Below are 17,082 nucleotides of genomic sequence, written 5' to 3'. Positions count from 1 at the left end.
GCTATTGCAAGTACACACAGAGCTGTGGGTGGAGATAGGGGGTAGGTGAAAACTATAATCTTCCGAGCTTTCAAGCGCAAAATATAAGACAGTACAGGATTATTGCTCAAACATGCATGAACGACTTAAACTCTGGTAAAAGCCCAGATAAGTAGATTTGACAAAATATGCTCCCTTTAAAAATCATTTAAATTAGAAATGTAATTATTATGTTTTAATTAATGTTTTTTTTCCTTTTTCACCATTTCATTGTCATTTGATTTATTGACTATTATTTATTCACTGTGATCCTGAAAATTATAAAAGAAAAAATATATAATTTCCGTAAATAAATGACGTCATATACGCGCGACAAAACAAAAGCCCAAAACACCCTTTAGCTTTACTTATATAAACCATATATTTTACATGATAACTGATGATAACTGAAGCGTTTTATAACATTTTTCATAATCCCTCACAGTTCCAGATGTTATTGGGTAAAATTGAGTCACGTGTTTATTTTTGCGTGTTGACAGCGTGGAGTGGTCACGTGTGCTCGGGGCTGTCCCATCTTTGGTGCGCGTGGCTGTTAGTTCACGCAGGGACAGTTGCCTAACACTTTGCGCAGAGATCGACCCCAACTTCATATCTCAGAAAGAAGGTTGTGAGGTTTTATCTCCTGGAGGAAAACGCCCCTCTTCGGTGCGCTTTATCAGAGGCAGACACGACTCCGCGCTGCTGAGAAGAGAAGACCGGCAGTTTTTGTCTAAAGCTCCATTTTTGGAAAGGTACAATATGTTTCCATTGTGTCTTTTTCCTGTGCTTGCCTGTTCATGCACAGGGATCTTTAACATGCTTATTGTGGAGTCTCTTGTCTCTCCTTCAGCTGGGATGGCACTTAAAACACACACACACACACACACGCACACACACTCTGTTACATAAAGCTGCACTATGTAACTTCTCTGGTTGCTGGCACGCTGCCTGCTTGTCTCCAAGGAGATTCTACTGCTTTGCCTGGAATATTCCACAGTATGGCATCAAACGTTTCTGCCTTATATTTATTCAATTACAGGTGTTTTAATTGCTAAAAATATCTTGTCAAACATCCATTGTCTCTGTAATGGATGTCGCCTCACCACAGATCTGAGCTGTAACTATACCTGCTTGTCTCTCATTGACATAGATGCGTTTAATGCCATACTGTGGAACATTCAAGACATAACAATACATCTATCTGGAGACAAGCTAGTGGCGGTCCTTGTACCTGAAATGTTACGTAATGTACTTTTCAATGACAGTCAGTATTATGTACCTATATCTCTCAAATCCAACACTACTTTGGTTTTGCTGAGGCCAGGGAGCCAACATGTCAAAAGTATTGATGAAAATAACAAACAGGTACACCAAATGTAATGTTTAAATGTAATATTAATGCTTCCGACCTCGTGTACATTGACCAACATCTATTGGAACCAATGGTATTCCATATTTACTTTGTTTTACTTGTTTTTTGAGTGTGATTTGAATTTGAAGTGGGGTAAGTTATTGATTTTATCAGGTCTAAACTGGAACTAAGTCAGGACTTAACCACGTGGACTAATCCAGGTCTAATGGTATAAACCAGTTGTAAACAAGGTCTTATCCCGGTTTAAACCAGGACTAACGAGGCAGGTTTAAAATCATTAGCGCTGCTCATCTCTCTATAATGATTTGAAATGAAAAGGATTAGACTGTCAATTCTTAATCTGTCACTACTGCATGATAAAAGTATAATAAGCAAAAATAACATACATTTAGTTTTTAGTAGACATACACTGCTCCCCAGTTTTACTCCTGACCCATAAGGGAGCAGGGTCATCACATTCTCAGCGTGTTTTTTGCACTAAGGTGTTAAATAATAGGTTATGTGTTTCCTTTAAGAAGGTGGTCAGCCCAAATATCACTTCAGTGTATTGGGACTGTAGTCGTTTAGTCATGTAGTTCATTAATCAGTAATTGGACTCTTAAGCCCATCACAAACTGCACGATAATTTGCCTGATTTTAGGACCAGAGGCTTTGGATCCTTGTGAGTGATTTTTTTAAGCCGCTGTGCTCCTCATGTGTGGTGTCACCGTGACTCTGAGCTGCTCTGTCATATCTTAACCACATAACATCACCACAGCAACAGCCAATAAAACAGACAGACGGGCAGGCAGAGTGGCGGACACCGAAGCACAAGATACAAACACGGGCAATAGTGAAAAAAATGAGTCGACTTTATGGTTCACCTCTGTAAAATTTTAAAGTTAAACTGCAGGTCTCATCCATATTATCCATAAGAATGTGTCCTCCATAAATAATGAGTCCACAGTGCTACAGTGTCTATTTATTTAGGTTATAAAGATTTATATGAGACAGCAATAGAAAGGAGAAGTGAAGGAGTTTAGCTGAATATTTGGTATTTTTGGTAGGTTTATTTGTAAAAAGGCAGATTGTCATGATTCACAAGCTTAAAGGGCCCATATTACGCTGTTTTCTGATCTACGTTATAATGTTTCATCATCACAAACAGACCTGGAGTTATGTCTTGTTTCATTCACACATGTTTAACACACAAACCCTGTATATTTAGGCTGAGCTCTTCTCTCAAACAGAAAACACTCCGTTCCACCCTGTGATGTGACTTAAGAATGTCTTAAATCGACTACAGTCCTACAGTGTACTGCTATCGGGCTGTCTCGAAAATGAACAATAAATGAATACTTAGCTGGTATTGAGTATTTGACTGTCGTATTAACACATGATATCCAAGTGGTACTCTGCCATTCATAAGTTTTCTCCATTCTTCTTGCCTCTTTGTGTCTCCATTTTTACTCCCTCTCTCAGTGAGATGTTCGGCGCCGTGGTGGTGGGTCTGGGAGTGGCTGGATCGGTCAGAATCAGGGACATGTTGGCTCCTTTACCAGGCAGCGCTGCAGAAAAACTCACCATCAAAGGGTTCATATCCAGGTAAGCGACTCACAGGGCACAGTCACGAGTGTATCAGACAGATACGAGGTAATAGAGACTACCTCATACCTGTCTATTTCATAGACAGAAGCAGATATGAAAGCAACGTATGAAACTTTTCCAAATCAGTACATTCAGTAAGGAAATGTAATTGGTGGATTACACTGACACATGAAATCATAATGCCAAAAATAGTAGCCTGTCACTTCTTGGTGCCAAAAGAGAATCCTTGGTGTTTTTATTTCGCTATTGTGTCTGTAAATCAAAATATATACATTAATAACAGACAAATCAGGCGGCTACTCCAAATATGGAACTCGGCTTCAAATTCGGCTATAACTGCTAGCCTTGTTTTAAGTCCAAAAACCACATTTAAAATACAAGATTGGGTGAAATGCTTAATAACTTTGTCTTTTGTAAAGTTTCAAAAACAGATTTTAAATAAAATCATCTTGTCTTCAGTGGTTTTGAGGTATTTGGTCATTAGTTACCACACAGCTGATTAGTCCTGAGCTGTCAAACCATTAATATTCTTTTTTTTTTCTTTTTTTTTTTTTTTTGGAAAGTCTATGAGAAAAAATGAATGGGAACTTACGGATCCAGGGGGTGGGTGGTCACTTTTGAACTCCATTATCCAGTGTATAAGCAGGTATGAGGTAGTCTCTGTCTGAAGCAGAAATAAAATGGACACATGAAACATGATTGGTGGATTAAATCCAACTGACCTGAAATCACAAGTTTTTATACCAAAAACCAATCTGTCACTTCTTGCTGCCAGAAGAGATTCCAGTCTGGGGGTTGAGTGTAGCTTTAACTAAAATATTTAAATATTTATGATCACTTGAAGCCACAGTATGTAACTTTCTGGAGGTGGCACGTCACCTGCATGATTCCATGGAAATAGAAAAAAACAAACTTTGGAACATTCTCCAGGAGAGTCAGGTTTGTGGAGATGCAAGCCTGCTCATTGTAAGGATGCAAGTTCTAGTGCAATAAACGCAACCAAAATGAAAAACACATGCTGTTTTAGTCAAAAAGTTACATACTGTGGCTTTAAAACAGTCAAAGTTCATCGGTTTGAAGATGGGTCCATTTGGAGATTGTTCCTGGGTTAAAGGAGACATAAAAATGGTAAAATCCAAAGGAATATTTGCCTTTCCTCTCCAGATCCCTGTGTTTGTTTATTTGAATGTCTGGGGTTAGATTCCAGAAACATGTTTCCTTTGTTGAGGATGGGGGATTTTTGTAAAAGATCTTACAATCTGTCTACACCAATATATTTCAGGTTAAATATTTTTCATTTGCAATTGCAATTCATACTTTAAAGTCAAGAATCAGTCCACACTGAGTAGATTTAAACATGGAATGAAACCAGAACTGTTAAACTAACACAAGAATCTCATGCATTTCATGTTTATAGAGGTCTAAACTACAGGGTTAGCAGCTTAACAGGATAAGACGCCATGGAGACACAGGGACCTAAAGAACTGAAGACTTTGTAATTTTGTAATTGAACTTAAAGCTTTTAATGCCTAACATAGTGATCGAAATATGTTGTATGTTAGCAGTTTATACTGTTAACTGTTAAGTTTTAGACCTGAGCCAACCTTGTTTTGTCTCGATTTAGTCTGTGTAACTTTGATAAAGAACTAGATATGGATATTTATCATTGTCATTGTCAATGTTTTCTCATTGTGAAACCCTAAACTCTCACACATATTCAATATGACAGAGCCAAAGTCCACCCTGTGTCATAGGTGCATTTTTGAATATAGAAAAAGATGTGCACCTCAACTTGCATATTAGAGTTGTCATTATACAAAAATTTCAAGCTCTATTTCGATAGTAAGGCAAAAACTTGATGCTTAGTACCGATTCCGATACTGTGATGATAATCAAAAGACTATTTATTTAGACAGTAGAATGTTTTCCACATTAAATGGTAGTACGGTTGCCCCGCGCTATATCGCGTTTCACTTTTCGCGGTCTCACTGTTTTGCAGATTTTTTGTGTGCAATTTTGCATGCTTTTTTTTTTTTTTGCAGTGTATGAAGGCACATGTTCTGCGTCCTGATTGGTTAAGGAACGTTCCATGCCTCCTGTACAGTACTGAATGCGTTCAGCCAAATTTACATAAATGTTCAATGCTAGCAGTGTGACGCTGGGGTGTCAAGAACGTGTTGGACGCCTTTGCATTTGAGGACAGATGCCTCCGATGCACATCATGGACGCTCTGGACACGCGTCATCTTGACGTTTGACCTTTGAGAGTGTTTAAACAAGAGAGAAATGTGAGAAAATGTTAATGCCTGTGTGAGAAAAGTCTATAAAGTGTGTGGTGAGGGGTTAAAATATGTATAATAATTGTAAAAAATAAAGTTTTCCACTTCGCGGATTTCGTTTATCGTGGGTTATCTTTGGAACTTAACGCCCACAATAAACAAGGGACCACTGTAGTCTCGTTTCTATTCCCATGTGTCTTATATCTGTGTAATCCCTCAGTGTCCAAGTAGGTTTATAGTGGTCCATACTAGTCTATGTGTCTTATACTTTTTTTGAGCTCAACATCATTCTAAAGCTATTTAGGAATAGAAAAAGGGACTTTTGTAGTATTGATATCTGCTCAAATGAGTATCTAGTTTTGATTCTAGTTTTAGTATCGATTAGTATCTGATGTTCAATAGTTTTGACAACCCTTATATGACAGGTTTTCATGTTTTTCAAATTATTTCTTTGTTTGGCGGTATAGAACCTGTGGTACATTATTCTAATTATTCACCACAATGAGTTTATAAGTGCTTTTCACAACTCTCAGAGACCAGAGCGGACTTTGTTAACTTTTTGTTAACTTTGCTGTGGCGACAATTCACTTCCTGATTCTTGTTCAATAAAATGCGGATAATGCAGACAGTACCCAGTGGACTTATTTTGACCTAAGAGCTGCTTATACACTATATCTGTACTGGGGCAAGATAAATTTTGCTCAAATATAAAAATAAATTTGGTACCTTGGGATGTAGGACCTTTAATCTTCCGATTTTGTGGATTTTTGCTATTATGAAAATACCAGATGTCAAAATATTCTACTGTCTGAAAACCACTTTTGCAGCATTCATGTTTAGTTTTCCTATACTGGACACCATTTTGAGGACTTGACCTTTTGAAAAGAATACTGTGTTTTAAATTGCTCATTGCCATAGTAACAATGTTCTCCTGCGCCCCTTTTGTTCAGGAGGAGTATGGGCCCGCAGCAGGGAGTGGAGCAGGTGTCTGTGTCAGATGCTCTGAACAGAGATGACATCAGCGTGGCCTTCGTTTGCACCGAGAACGAGGCGCACGAGGAGACAGTCAGGTACAAAACTACACTTACACCTACTATGGAATAACTCCTAAACTATTCAGACACTGCATAGTTGTAGTTTACAATAGGGCTGGGTGCAGACGTGGGTAGAGAAGACAATAATTGTACTCAAGTAAGAATAACTGTACTTCAAAATAATATTACTCAAGTAGAAGTACAATAGCAGTAGTAAACAGTGGTCCAAGAAAAAGTAAAACAAGCATTTGGGTAAAGTACTACTCAAATAAGAATAACTGTCTGTACTATCTAATTTATAATTTAACGTTAATTTGGAATTGGACAGACAAAACATTGAACAAAGCTCATATTACAGTATTTTCAAAGGACAGACACAAAAAATGAAAAACTAGATCTGGCAGAGTGTTGCAAGAAACACAAATGTTCAGATCAGCAGATAATATTGTCAGAGTAACCTTTTGTTACTTGTAGACTAAGGTTTTTTTCACAATGCCACTAGTTAGGTCCATATAAAAGAACATTCAGGCTGAGAGCTGTGCTCAGGCTGGTGTGAACCCAACAGACTCACTCTGGACCACAGTAAACGGCTGGTCTGAGATCACTTGAAACAGGAGGAGCAGTAGTAGCATTAAAATTTTGATTTAATGTTCTTGGAGCAGCTCCACCCACTCTCTGGAGCAGGGCGAGTGCAGTGTGAACGCGGCCGACCTCAGGCCGACCTACGCAGTCCACTGTGACAGTAAAAGTGTTTGAAATTGGGCAAATGTATATTTGTACGAATGAGAACTGCAGAGCTGCTGTTTGATACATTCGTCTAATGAGACAATTTGGATCAACTAAATATCAGCCATAGTGTCCTGCCTCTGTCTGTGTGTAATTCAAAAAAGGTTTTTCTCCTGCACCACCACACCTCCTCGGTGTATTTAGCCACTGGTGAAACAAAAGACCACCGCGTGAGGGGGGGACACGCATGAGATATGCACGGTGTATGTGAACAACGCTGACCCAAAAGTGAAGTAAACAGAACTAAATCTAGAGCCACTGAAGTCCACAGAGCCACTAACGTGTGTGAAAACCACCTGACTCACCAGGGCTGAATGTGCACTAAAAGGACTGTAGTTTTCATGAAGAGTATTTTTCCTGTTTGTTGCAGACAGTTTCTTGAAGCAGGGAAGCATGTGTGTGTGGAATATCCCATGACCCTAAACTACAAGGCGGCTGTGGAGCTCTGGGACTTGGCCGAAAAAAATGGTGAGGCTCATTAAATTGGCCAATAGAGTTCGATAAAGGCCTTCTAATATACAAGGCATGTTCATGCTGCTCTATATTGAAGAGAGAAAAAAACAGACCATCATTTATGTTATGTATTTTTATTGTAACCAAATACCTCAGCTAACTGAAAAGCAAAAAAATTTCTATAATATTAAAACTCAACCAGCTTTAAAGATGAATTAAACCAGGATTATACCAAAATGAAAAAACAGAACTAAACTAAGACTATACCAGGAGTCAACCATCCACAATCCACAATCCACAATCCATGTCTTTGCTTGTTACAGGAGTAATTTTACAAGAGGAGCACATCGAACTGTTCACAGCTGATTACAAATGGCTGAAGGAGAAAGTGGAGGGTCAGAGGCTGCAGGAGGGAGCTCTGCATTTCACTGGTGAAAACATTTAAATAAAAAACTCAGGGCTGGGGTTTCCATTACCAGGCAGAATTATGTACAGTATTAATTGTAGTAATATACTCTACTGACACAGATTAAAGCAACACTGAGTAAAGTCACCTGCATGATTCCATGGAAATATAAAGTTAAAACCACATTTTGAAACATTTTTCACAGAGCTAGATGAGTTTTATGCCATACTGTAGAACTGTGGATTATAGCCAAAGGAATGAAAGTTACAGATGTAAAATCACAAATGGCCTGTAGAGGGCAATGCTGAAAGCACAAAATGATTTCTTTGTTATGTATCTCTCTACTCTGGTGATGATTAGGGATGAAATAGAACATTTCCATGGAAGCAAGTAGGAGGCTCTTCTCCAGGCGAAATTGTTTTGTGGGAAATAGTTTATTGTAGTCTATTTTTTTTGCTAAAAAGTTACACGGCTTTAAATTATGTATTCATGTGCACATTTCTAGAGTCTACAGTGAGTCCACACTTTCACTCAAATATCACATTCACTGATCTGTTCGTTTAGGGAAATGGATAGAGTGTCTTGCCCAAAGACACAACACTAGTACACTACACTAGATTGAGCTGTCTAAACTCTGTTCTGTGCTGCAGGTGGTAGTTTGAAGCCACGGTTTGGGTTCTTGGCATTCAGTGGCATTGCACGGCTGACGTGGCTTGTGGAACTGTTTGGATGGCTGAGCGTAAACAAAGCGACTATAGAGGAAGACCCGAATAACAACTACAGCAAAATGACTGCTCACCTGCTGACGAAGGACAACAGGTGAGGGACAGAGGGAGGGGGGGCCACCATGGACAACAGGTGAGGGAGGTGCCAGATTTCAGCTTTTTCGTAGAAGACATATTGTGCTTGTGTCTGCTATATAGTTATAATCTATGACACCCGTGGATCATTATGCTATCATTTGAACCATCTAAATCACAATATTCATCTAAAACAATTTAATAAAAGAAACAAGCCCACTGACTTCCGCATTAGAAAACTGCGGTGCCCAATGGGAGCTGACGTCGGCGTAAACCTCATCAGAACAAAGCCCCACGCCTCCTATGGATAGCTGCACATTACAGTAGCAAGCAGCGGATTTTTTTTTTCCATTTGTACCAAAATGTCTACGATACTCTTACACATATCATGATTAATAAAATAAAACTGGAGGAGAAAGTGCATACATTAGAGTGGGCGTGTACCACTGTAATAAGAAAAACAAGGTCAGAGGGACCGTATCGTTGTGTGAATACAAGTAAATCAAGAGTGAGACAATGTGCGGGAGTTTTCTTAACCTTTCAGATCAAGTGCTTCTCCTCGATGCACCTGTCGCCCAGTCAAGTGTGCAGAGTCTACACAGAAACAAGCAGTTTTTAAATAAAAAGCTGCAAATGTACCTAGCTTACACTAAAATTGACAAAAAAGAGACTAGGAGCAGTAGACTGTGATATTAAAACACCATCTACACAGTAGTAGCATTAAAATTTTGATTCAATGTTGAGTTCCACTTTAATTTATGTCATCACTTTTTCCCACTACAATGCTTGAATCCTTAACTTGTGTCTATCCTCCTCCTTCTCCAGATCTCTCACCTGGATAGAGGAGCGTGGACCAGGTCTCCCCAGAGCTAAGAACATAAACTTCAAATTCGACTCCTTCACGCTGACAGAGCTGCCCCCTCCAGCCAGCAGAGGCGCTGTGGGGCTCTTCATGCAGGACTTGGTGTTGTTTGGGGCTAAGCTAGCGGGACAGGTGTCATTAGAGGAGCTTCAGAGGGAGAAGAGGAGAGTCCTGCACTGTCTGAGCCTAGCACAGAAGATACAAGACCTCTGCCTACAATAAGCATTGTGTATTATTTTAGGGTTTTGTTTTTATTTAGGCTAACCCTGGACTAAACCAGGACTAAACTAGGACCAAACCAGGACTAAACCAAGACTAAGTCAGGACAAAACAAAGACTAAACCAGGACTAAACAGAGATTAGACCTCAACCAGTATTTTTTTTTTTTTTGTTAATGGCCATTGACAATACCGATTGTTTAGAATCCAGAGAAACTCTTCGCACTGAAGTGTTAAAATCAGACTTTCTGCATATTCTTTAAGCAGCAGGTCGGTCAAAACTAAATATCAAACTGTGCTTGAGATTTAAGGCCACACTGGAAAAAGTGCAAATATCAGCCTGGTCTATCTCTATCTAAATAATAATAATAATACATTTTATTTATAACGCACTTTACATTTGAACAACAAATCTCAAAGTGCTACAGTGCAAAAAAAAAGACATTAAAAACAGAAGACAATTAAAATCCGTGTAAAAGCAATAAAACAATAGCCGGTGTTTATCTGTAGGCCAAGGTAAAAAGGTAGTCCTCTTTTAAAAGCATCCCCCGTCTGTGGAGCCCTGAGATGGTCTGGGAGGGCGTTCCACAGATAGGGAGCAGCCACTGAGAAGGCTCTGTCGCCCATGGTCTTGAGCCGTGTCCTGGGCATGACCAGACGGTGCTGATGGCCTGACCGAGTCTTAGTGGAGGTGTGTGGTGTGAGCAGTTCAGTGAGGTAAGGGGGGGCCGCACCGTGGAGACAGTGATGGGTGTGCAAGAGGACTTTGTATTGAATGCGGAAGTGAATGGGGAGCCAGTGCAGAGAGTGAAGAATGGGGGTGATGTGCTCGTGTTTACGCACCCTCATCAGGACCCTGGCAGCGCTGTTTTGGGCATACTGGAGCTTTTGAATGCTCCTGCCAGAGATCCCGATGAGGAGTGCGTTACAGTAGTCAAGCCTGGAGGAGACAAAGGCATGGACGAGCTTCTCTGCAGCAGGGAGGGAGAGAGAAGAGTAAAGTTTGGAGATATTACGAAGGTGAAAGAAGGCAGTTTTGCAGATGGAGGTGACATGATTGTCAAAGGAGAGGTGGGGGTCAAATTTGACCCCAGGACTAAACCAGGACTAAATCAGGACTAAACCAGGACTGTCCATTTGATGACTTTGGTCATGGAGATAAGTTGTTTGGTCTGGACTGACCGAACAGTGAAGTAAATAGAACTAAATACTGTCCGTGGGATGTCTCTAAATACTACATTCATATGAACATATCCGTGTCCTGTCGCACTGTTTGGGAATTGTGGTTAAGATTTTTAACATTAACAATCACGCACAAGCCATTTCTGATTGCCAACAACTTGAAATTGTGTTTGTGAATGTAATTAAACCAATAAAAACAGTAACTGTTTTTATTAGTCTGTTTAACTGCGTTGATAGAATGCTAAAATTAGATTCATTCATAGTACGTGTTTGAGAACAAAATGAATATTTCATTTATCTGTAAATTTTGAATGTATTTATTATTACAGTCACACAGTAGAAGGGGCCATATAAAAAAAGACTACAGGGGGCCAGATAAAAAAAAAAGACTTTAAAAACAAAGTTAGTGTCATAATTCAATGACAGTGTGAGTAAATGCACCCTTTAAATTACTGAAATGATAATGCATGAACGTTGTTACTATTTTGAAATGTGAACCATCAACATAAAAGAAATTACCACTTGTGCCTCCGGCAGGTAAAATTTAACTTAAAATACACTTATAGTAAGGCTGAACGATTTGGAAAAAAAATATAATTGCAATTTTTCTGACAAGTATTGTGATTAGGTTTGGGATTTATGTTTTAAAAGGATTCTGTTCAAAGACTGAAATCTGAACTGACAAACTAACACAAGAATCACATTTCAGAACATGTTTGTGCAGATCTAAACTACAGGATTAGATGTTTATATGCAGAATAAGTAAGGAGATTTTGTTTGTGGAGAAAATTCTGGCACTTGAAAAATGTGCGATTTACCGATTGGATCCATTCAAATAGTGATTTTTGTTTATTTTGGATTGAAACATTTTATTGCAATTAATCTTGCCATTCTAATTGCTACACATGACTCACTTCATATTTTTTATTACTTAAATTACTTCTTGCCAAATTAAAAGGTGCACTTTTCTAGTGATGTGTTAGTTACCTGCTCGTTGCTATGGAGATGTTATTGCTTTGCCTGGAATGATCCACATGGCACGTAATCCCATCTCCATGGAGACATGGGAGTTATCCAAACATTCAATGAATACATGAATACATGTATGATGCATGCATGTAAATAGATAAATGCTGTACTGTGGGACATTGCCTCCACGGAGACGTCACTGCTTTGCTTGCAAGCAGGTGTGAGATCCTGAAAGTTACACAGTGAAGCTTTAAGGAGCATTAGTTGAGAAGAACGAGAAAAGATGAGATTTTGAGATAATTTTTAATACATTGTGGGGTTCAGTTCACTTTTTTTTAAATGCAATTTGATAGTTTTGTTGTCATTGTATTTCTGCTTTTTGAAAGCAGAAATACAATGACAACAAAAGTTACTCAGCAAAGTTAACCCTTTCTGTCCAAGGCAAATGTAAACACAGTGAAAAAAATCTCACAAGACAATGTTTGTCATGTGTGCCATGTGTGTGTCATGTTTGTCATGTTTTTATATAGAGCTTTTCCACCTTTAAGGCTCAAAGTGCTTTAAATCAAGGAACCACTCATACATTCACACACACATTCATACACACATTCACACACACATTCACACACACACCCCTACACACATTCACACACACATTCATACACACATTCACACACACATTCATACACACATTCACACACACATTCATACACACATTCACACACACATTCATACACACATTCATACACACATTCACACACACATTCATACACACATTCATACACACCCCCACTCACATATTCACACACACATTAACACACACATTCATACACACATTCACACACACATTCATACACACATTCACACACACGTTCATACACACATCGACTCACACATTCACACACACATTCATACACACATTCACACACACATTCATACACCAGTGGACACAGACACTCGAACATGCCACACACTGGAACTAAACTCTGCTGTGATGTGGCTTTGACATGTACAGAGATCAACTGTGGAGTCTGTGTTTCTGGAGGATGCTCAGACGCTCCCCTGGGATCCAGAATACACACTTTTTCAATACTTTTATGAAGATGTGAGTCTGGTCTTTGGTGAATCTTTCTGTTTTCAAATGGGCGTGATTGACAGGTGGATTAGACAATCCATGATCCCTCTGTATTGGAAAAAGACAGTAAAAATATATCACAGGAGGCTGAAAAACATCACAGATTTCTGCATAATCAATGAGAGAAGCACAAAACTGTTAATCTGAGGGAAGATCAATTTGCTTTTATTTGTTAATTATGGGTGACCAATGAGCTTTTTCTTTCACATGTGTCACTGAAAGAAACAAACCTGATTGGACGATCATGTTTGGTCCATCTTGACATGCTCCTGTCAGCACCACCTCCTGTCAGCACCACCTCCTGTCAGCACCACCTCCCGTCAGCACCACCTCCTGTCAGCACCACCACCTCCTGTCAACACCACCTCCTGTCAGCATCACCTCCTGTCAGCACCAACTCTGATCAGCACCACCTCCTATCAGCACCACGACCTCCTGTCAGCACCACCTCCTGTCAGCACCACCTCCTGTCAGCACCACCTCCTGTCAGTATCACTTCCTGTCAGGATCACCTCCTGTCAGCACCATCTCCTGTCAGCACTACCTCCTGTCAGCATCACCTCCTGTCAGCACCACCTCCTGTGGCCTGTAGGTCCATCAGCTCCTACACCTGGGCCTTGTCTCTGCTCTGGTGCAGCCCCACCAGCCTCCATCTCAGCTCATTCTCATTCTCTCCATCTGGAAACACCGACAGGAAGTTCACCTCAGACTTCTTTGGCTTCTTTCCCTGTGAAGGGGATCTGCCCCATTTGAGTTTGTGTTTGAGTGAGTTCACCAGTAGCTCCTGCCTCACCTTGTTTTGAAGCTTAGTTCTGTAATCGTCCATCTTGGGCTTTAAACTAAAGAAGAGCCCTCTCTTTTAAACATAGGTGCTTAGTGATCAGCTCCTGCACAATGAGTTAGTGCTATGAACAATTCCGTACAATTTATACATCAGATCACATCAACCATGTTTTAACTAGCTGCAATAGTTTATGTTTGAAACCCGTTTTGCCCATATATAACTACAAAAATGAGATAGTCTTTCTTATTCCTTATTCACATTATTATAATGTGCTTCCTAATTAAAGTGGTTATAAATGAAAGTTCACAATATTTCAATTTCATTCTGATATTACTTTAGTACTAATACGTATTTTAGTTTATGATTAAATCAAAGTCTTTAAAGGCTCATATATTACTTAAATATAAAATACATACATACTTTTAAAAATTGCGTGCGTGACGTCATATGAAAGCGCCTCTCCGTCGCCTCAAACAGGAAGATAAACAAACAAGGACAACTCATGGAAGGAGACAGAATATGTAGAAAATGTTTCATTTGAAATAAAAGAGACGCTGTCACAAAGACACTATGCCACAAACACAGAAGAAAATATTTATTTACTGAAGTTTAGACCATCGTGAGTTTATTTTTGAACAATTTTGCAGCTGGGAAGGCATTTTCACTCCATTCTTTGGCTTTCAATTTAGACTTTTAAAACAAGATGAGGATTTCTACTAAAAAACTACAAGAGCTCGCTATATTCACCACTGTAGTGACTGGAGCAGGAGTGGGAACCATGTACTACCTGATGCAAAGTGAGTAAGCATTTTATTATCCAACATTCTGGAAAATGAAAAACTAAATAAAAGTGCTGCCTGAATACTCATTTAAAATTCCTGAATGCTTGAATAGTCCACTATGTTGTAACAATAATTATTTAGTAACTTGTATTTCCACATAGGCCATTACTTGTCACCACGCCTCACTCTGGAGAAGCACAGCCCAGTTACATGTTTTGCTTCATGATGCTATTATGGTCACTATTAACACACTCGTCCTGGAAAAAAAAAGAACTGAAATAAAAAGATTTTTTAAAAGACATTTAAGCTGAAAATAAGTCAGTTATTCCAGTTAATTATAATTATCATTTATTTTTCTTGTTCCTTATTTTCACAACACTAGAATTTAACCATTTATAGACAAAGCTTATCCAATGTTACAATAACGCTGACAGCAGTTACATTGGATTATTTATGTGGTATTCTTGGGCAAAACATTGTTTTATTATATGATTGTGTCTGTTTAGCTGTGGTGGTTAGAGAAGCCATAAACACAGATTGGCAGCCACACTTCTGTCTGTCTCAGGGCAGCTGTAGTTGCTTGGACAACCCAGTGTGACTGAAAAATGAAAGAATTATGCAACAATTTTTTTTTTACAGTTTTGAGGTTAGAGAGAAGTGGTGACGGTCTGTTGTGTTACTAATCAATTAGAAAATTTGTTTTAGATTAATCCCTAAACAAACATTTGGAATAACTAAATAATATTTAGATGCATTTTCTACAAATTGTCTTCACTGTTTTCTGTTTAGAGAAATTTGCAGCCTCAGAGTATCACCAGCTGGCTGTGCAGAAGCTGGAGGCATGTTCTTTTGCCATGGAGAGTCTCGGAGCGCCGCCTCTAAAAGTGTACAACCTGCGACTGACAGATAAACAGAACTACATCGATCAGCACTGGGCTCAGGTAAAACGAGGAGGGTTTACTCAAGTAAAAATCAACTTAATGCAAAATAATGTCACCCACACATACAAGAGGACATCATTGTCTCAAGGTCTGTGTCAGGTGGTCAGCTTGAAGCCTTTATGCTCAGAGACTGATTGCAGATCAGGGAATGGGCAAACACATTTTGCCTCTAATGTAAATGGTGCTACCACTTTTTGCCCCTATTTACAGATACATTAACCATAAACCAAGTCAAAACCTCTGTATGCCATGCAGGATGCTTATATATATGTGTGTGTGTGTGTGTGTGTGTGTGTGTTGGATGCAGATCAAGATCCCAGTGAGAGGTTCAAAGACTGGAGGATATCTGTACGCATCATCACACAGAGATACTGCAGAAAACAGGTGAGACTGCGATCTGTCAACCAGAACCTTCCACTTAGACACATTTCAAATAGTAAATTCAGTGCAAGATTAGGTACAATGTTCAAGTGTTTTTGAAAATAATAACAACAATAATAATGCATGTATTTATAAGCACCTTTCAAAACTAAATAGAATTGCAAAGCATAGACTGTATAAAGAAGTGGACTAAGTGAGTGTAATGTCACCCATAGCGAAAGAAGGCGCCTGATTGGTCTTTTATGTTCATATCTTAATTTATGGAAAAAATAGCAAAATAAAAAACCCAGGATCATGTAGAGCGGGTTAATATGAACATTTAAAGACAAAATTGATACAATTGATATCCATTCCTAACTAGTAGGTTTTCATTGTGCTATTTCCAGACAATATATGTTATGTCTTGAGAAATGGTTTGATTGGACAGTTTTTCTTTAAAGCTATTGCTTCAGTGGCATGAAGTGCCCTTGAGTCAGAATAAGATTAGTAAACCTTTATTTGTCACACAATAGGAGAAATTTCTGTGTTGCAACATCGAGGTACAAGAAGTACTAGAATAAAAAGTACAAAAAATATGCATTTAAAAAAGCCTTAAAGCTACCACCCATAATTAGACTGGCGACCCACCCCTATTATATTCTCACAAAAGACCACTAAATGCTGTCTGCATTACTGTTGTGTGATCGTACTCTAGCTTTGGTCTTACAGAAGAAGGGGGGTCAGGTTTCATATCTGATCTACTTGCAAAAAACTCAAACAAACTTACAGATGGTAACTTTAAAATTAACTGTTAAATTAGAAACACACAGATTATTACAGAACATTTTCTGTAGCAATAAATACCACTGCAGATGTTATGTGACGGGGTATCAGGTGTACATGTGTGCTTTGTAAATGATTTGTAGTTGAAGTGGCAGTGACAGTGTCTTTTCACAGGTGGCGTCTGAAACAGGCCGTTCTGAAGCTGAGGGAGGGACAGACCATTGACCTTCTGAACTCTCCTGAGACTGAAACCGTGGAAACCGAACAGGTCTTAGACACTGGGGAATGGGACTGAGACTGAGTATTTGAATAAAGTATTTTTATAAACTCAA

At 39.0% G+C, this 17,082-nt stretch overlaps 2 protein-coding genes across 2 annotated transcripts; both read left to right on the top strand.

Annotated features, from left to right (window-relative positions):
- The first annotated feature begins 566 nt into the window (after positions 1–566).
- blvra (biliverdin reductase A) lies at positions 567–11,206 on the top strand. The gene is made up of 7 exons (XM_033982155.2): positions 567–770; positions 2,852–2,974; positions 6,206–6,325; positions 7,446–7,543; positions 7,852–7,959; positions 8,585–8,753; positions 9,560–11,206. The coding sequence occupies exons 2-7, from the start codon at positions 2,856–2,858 to the stop codon at positions 9,816–9,818; spliced, it is 873 nt and encodes a 290-aa protein (XP_033838046.1). The 5' UTR covers positions 567–770; positions 2,852–2,855; the 3' UTR covers positions 9,819–11,206.
- A 3,167-nt stretch (positions 11,207–14,373) lies between these two features.
- On the top strand, positions 14,374–17,082 carry LOC117384966 (cytochrome c oxidase assembly factor 1 homolog). The gene is made up of 5 exons (XM_055228316.1): positions 14,374–14,503; positions 14,574–14,681; positions 15,456–15,607; positions 15,915–15,991; positions 16,925–17,082. The coding sequence occupies exons 2-5, from the start codon at positions 14,588–14,590 to the stop codon at positions 17,043–17,045; spliced, it is 444 nt and encodes a 147-aa protein (XP_055084291.1). The 5' UTR covers positions 14,374–14,503; positions 14,574–14,587; the 3' UTR covers positions 17,046–17,082.

Source organism: Periophthalmus magnuspinnatus, chromosome 17 (assembly GCF_009829125.3).
Source record: "Periophthalmus magnuspinnatus isolate fPerMag1 chromosome 17, fPerMag1.2.pri, whole genome shotgun sequence".
In the NCBI taxonomy this organism is placed as follows: Eukaryota; Metazoa; Chordata; class Actinopteri; order Gobiiformes; family Gobiidae; genus Periophthalmus; species Periophthalmus magnuspinnatus.
The sequence above is the reverse complement of the archived record's forward strand: the minus strand, read 5'-3'. Positions and strand labels throughout refer to the sequence as shown.

What these genes read in the sequence shown, in the direction of transcription:
- blvra (XM_033982155.2), top strand. Translation starts at nt 2,856, where the DNA reads ATGTTCGGCGCCGTGGTGGTGGGTCTGGGAGTGGCTGGATCGGTCAGA. An exon ending in GGGAGCTCTGCATTTCACTG is followed by an intron (nt 7,960 to 8,584) that starts GTGAAAACATTT and finishes TCTGTGCTGCAG; the next exon opens with GTGGTAGTTTGAAGCCACGG. An exon ending in CTGCTGACGAAGGACAACAG is followed by an intron (nt 8,754 to 9,559) that starts GTGAGGGACAGA and finishes CTCCTTCTCCAG; the next exon opens with ATCTCTCACCTGGATAGAGG.
- LOC117384966 (XM_055228316.1), top strand. Translation starts at nt 14,588, where the DNA reads ATGAGGATTTCTACTAAAAAACTACAAGAGCTCGCTATATTCACCACT. An exon ending in CATGTACTACCTGATGCAAA is followed by an intron (nt 14,682 to 15,455) that starts GTGAGTAAGCAT and finishes TTTTCTGTTTAG; the next exon opens with AGAAATTTGCAGCCTCAGAG. An exon ending in AGAGATACTGCAGAAAACAG is followed by an intron (nt 15,992 to 16,924) that starts GTGAGACTGCGA and finishes GTCTTTTCACAG; the next exon opens with GTGGCGTCTGAAACAGGCCG.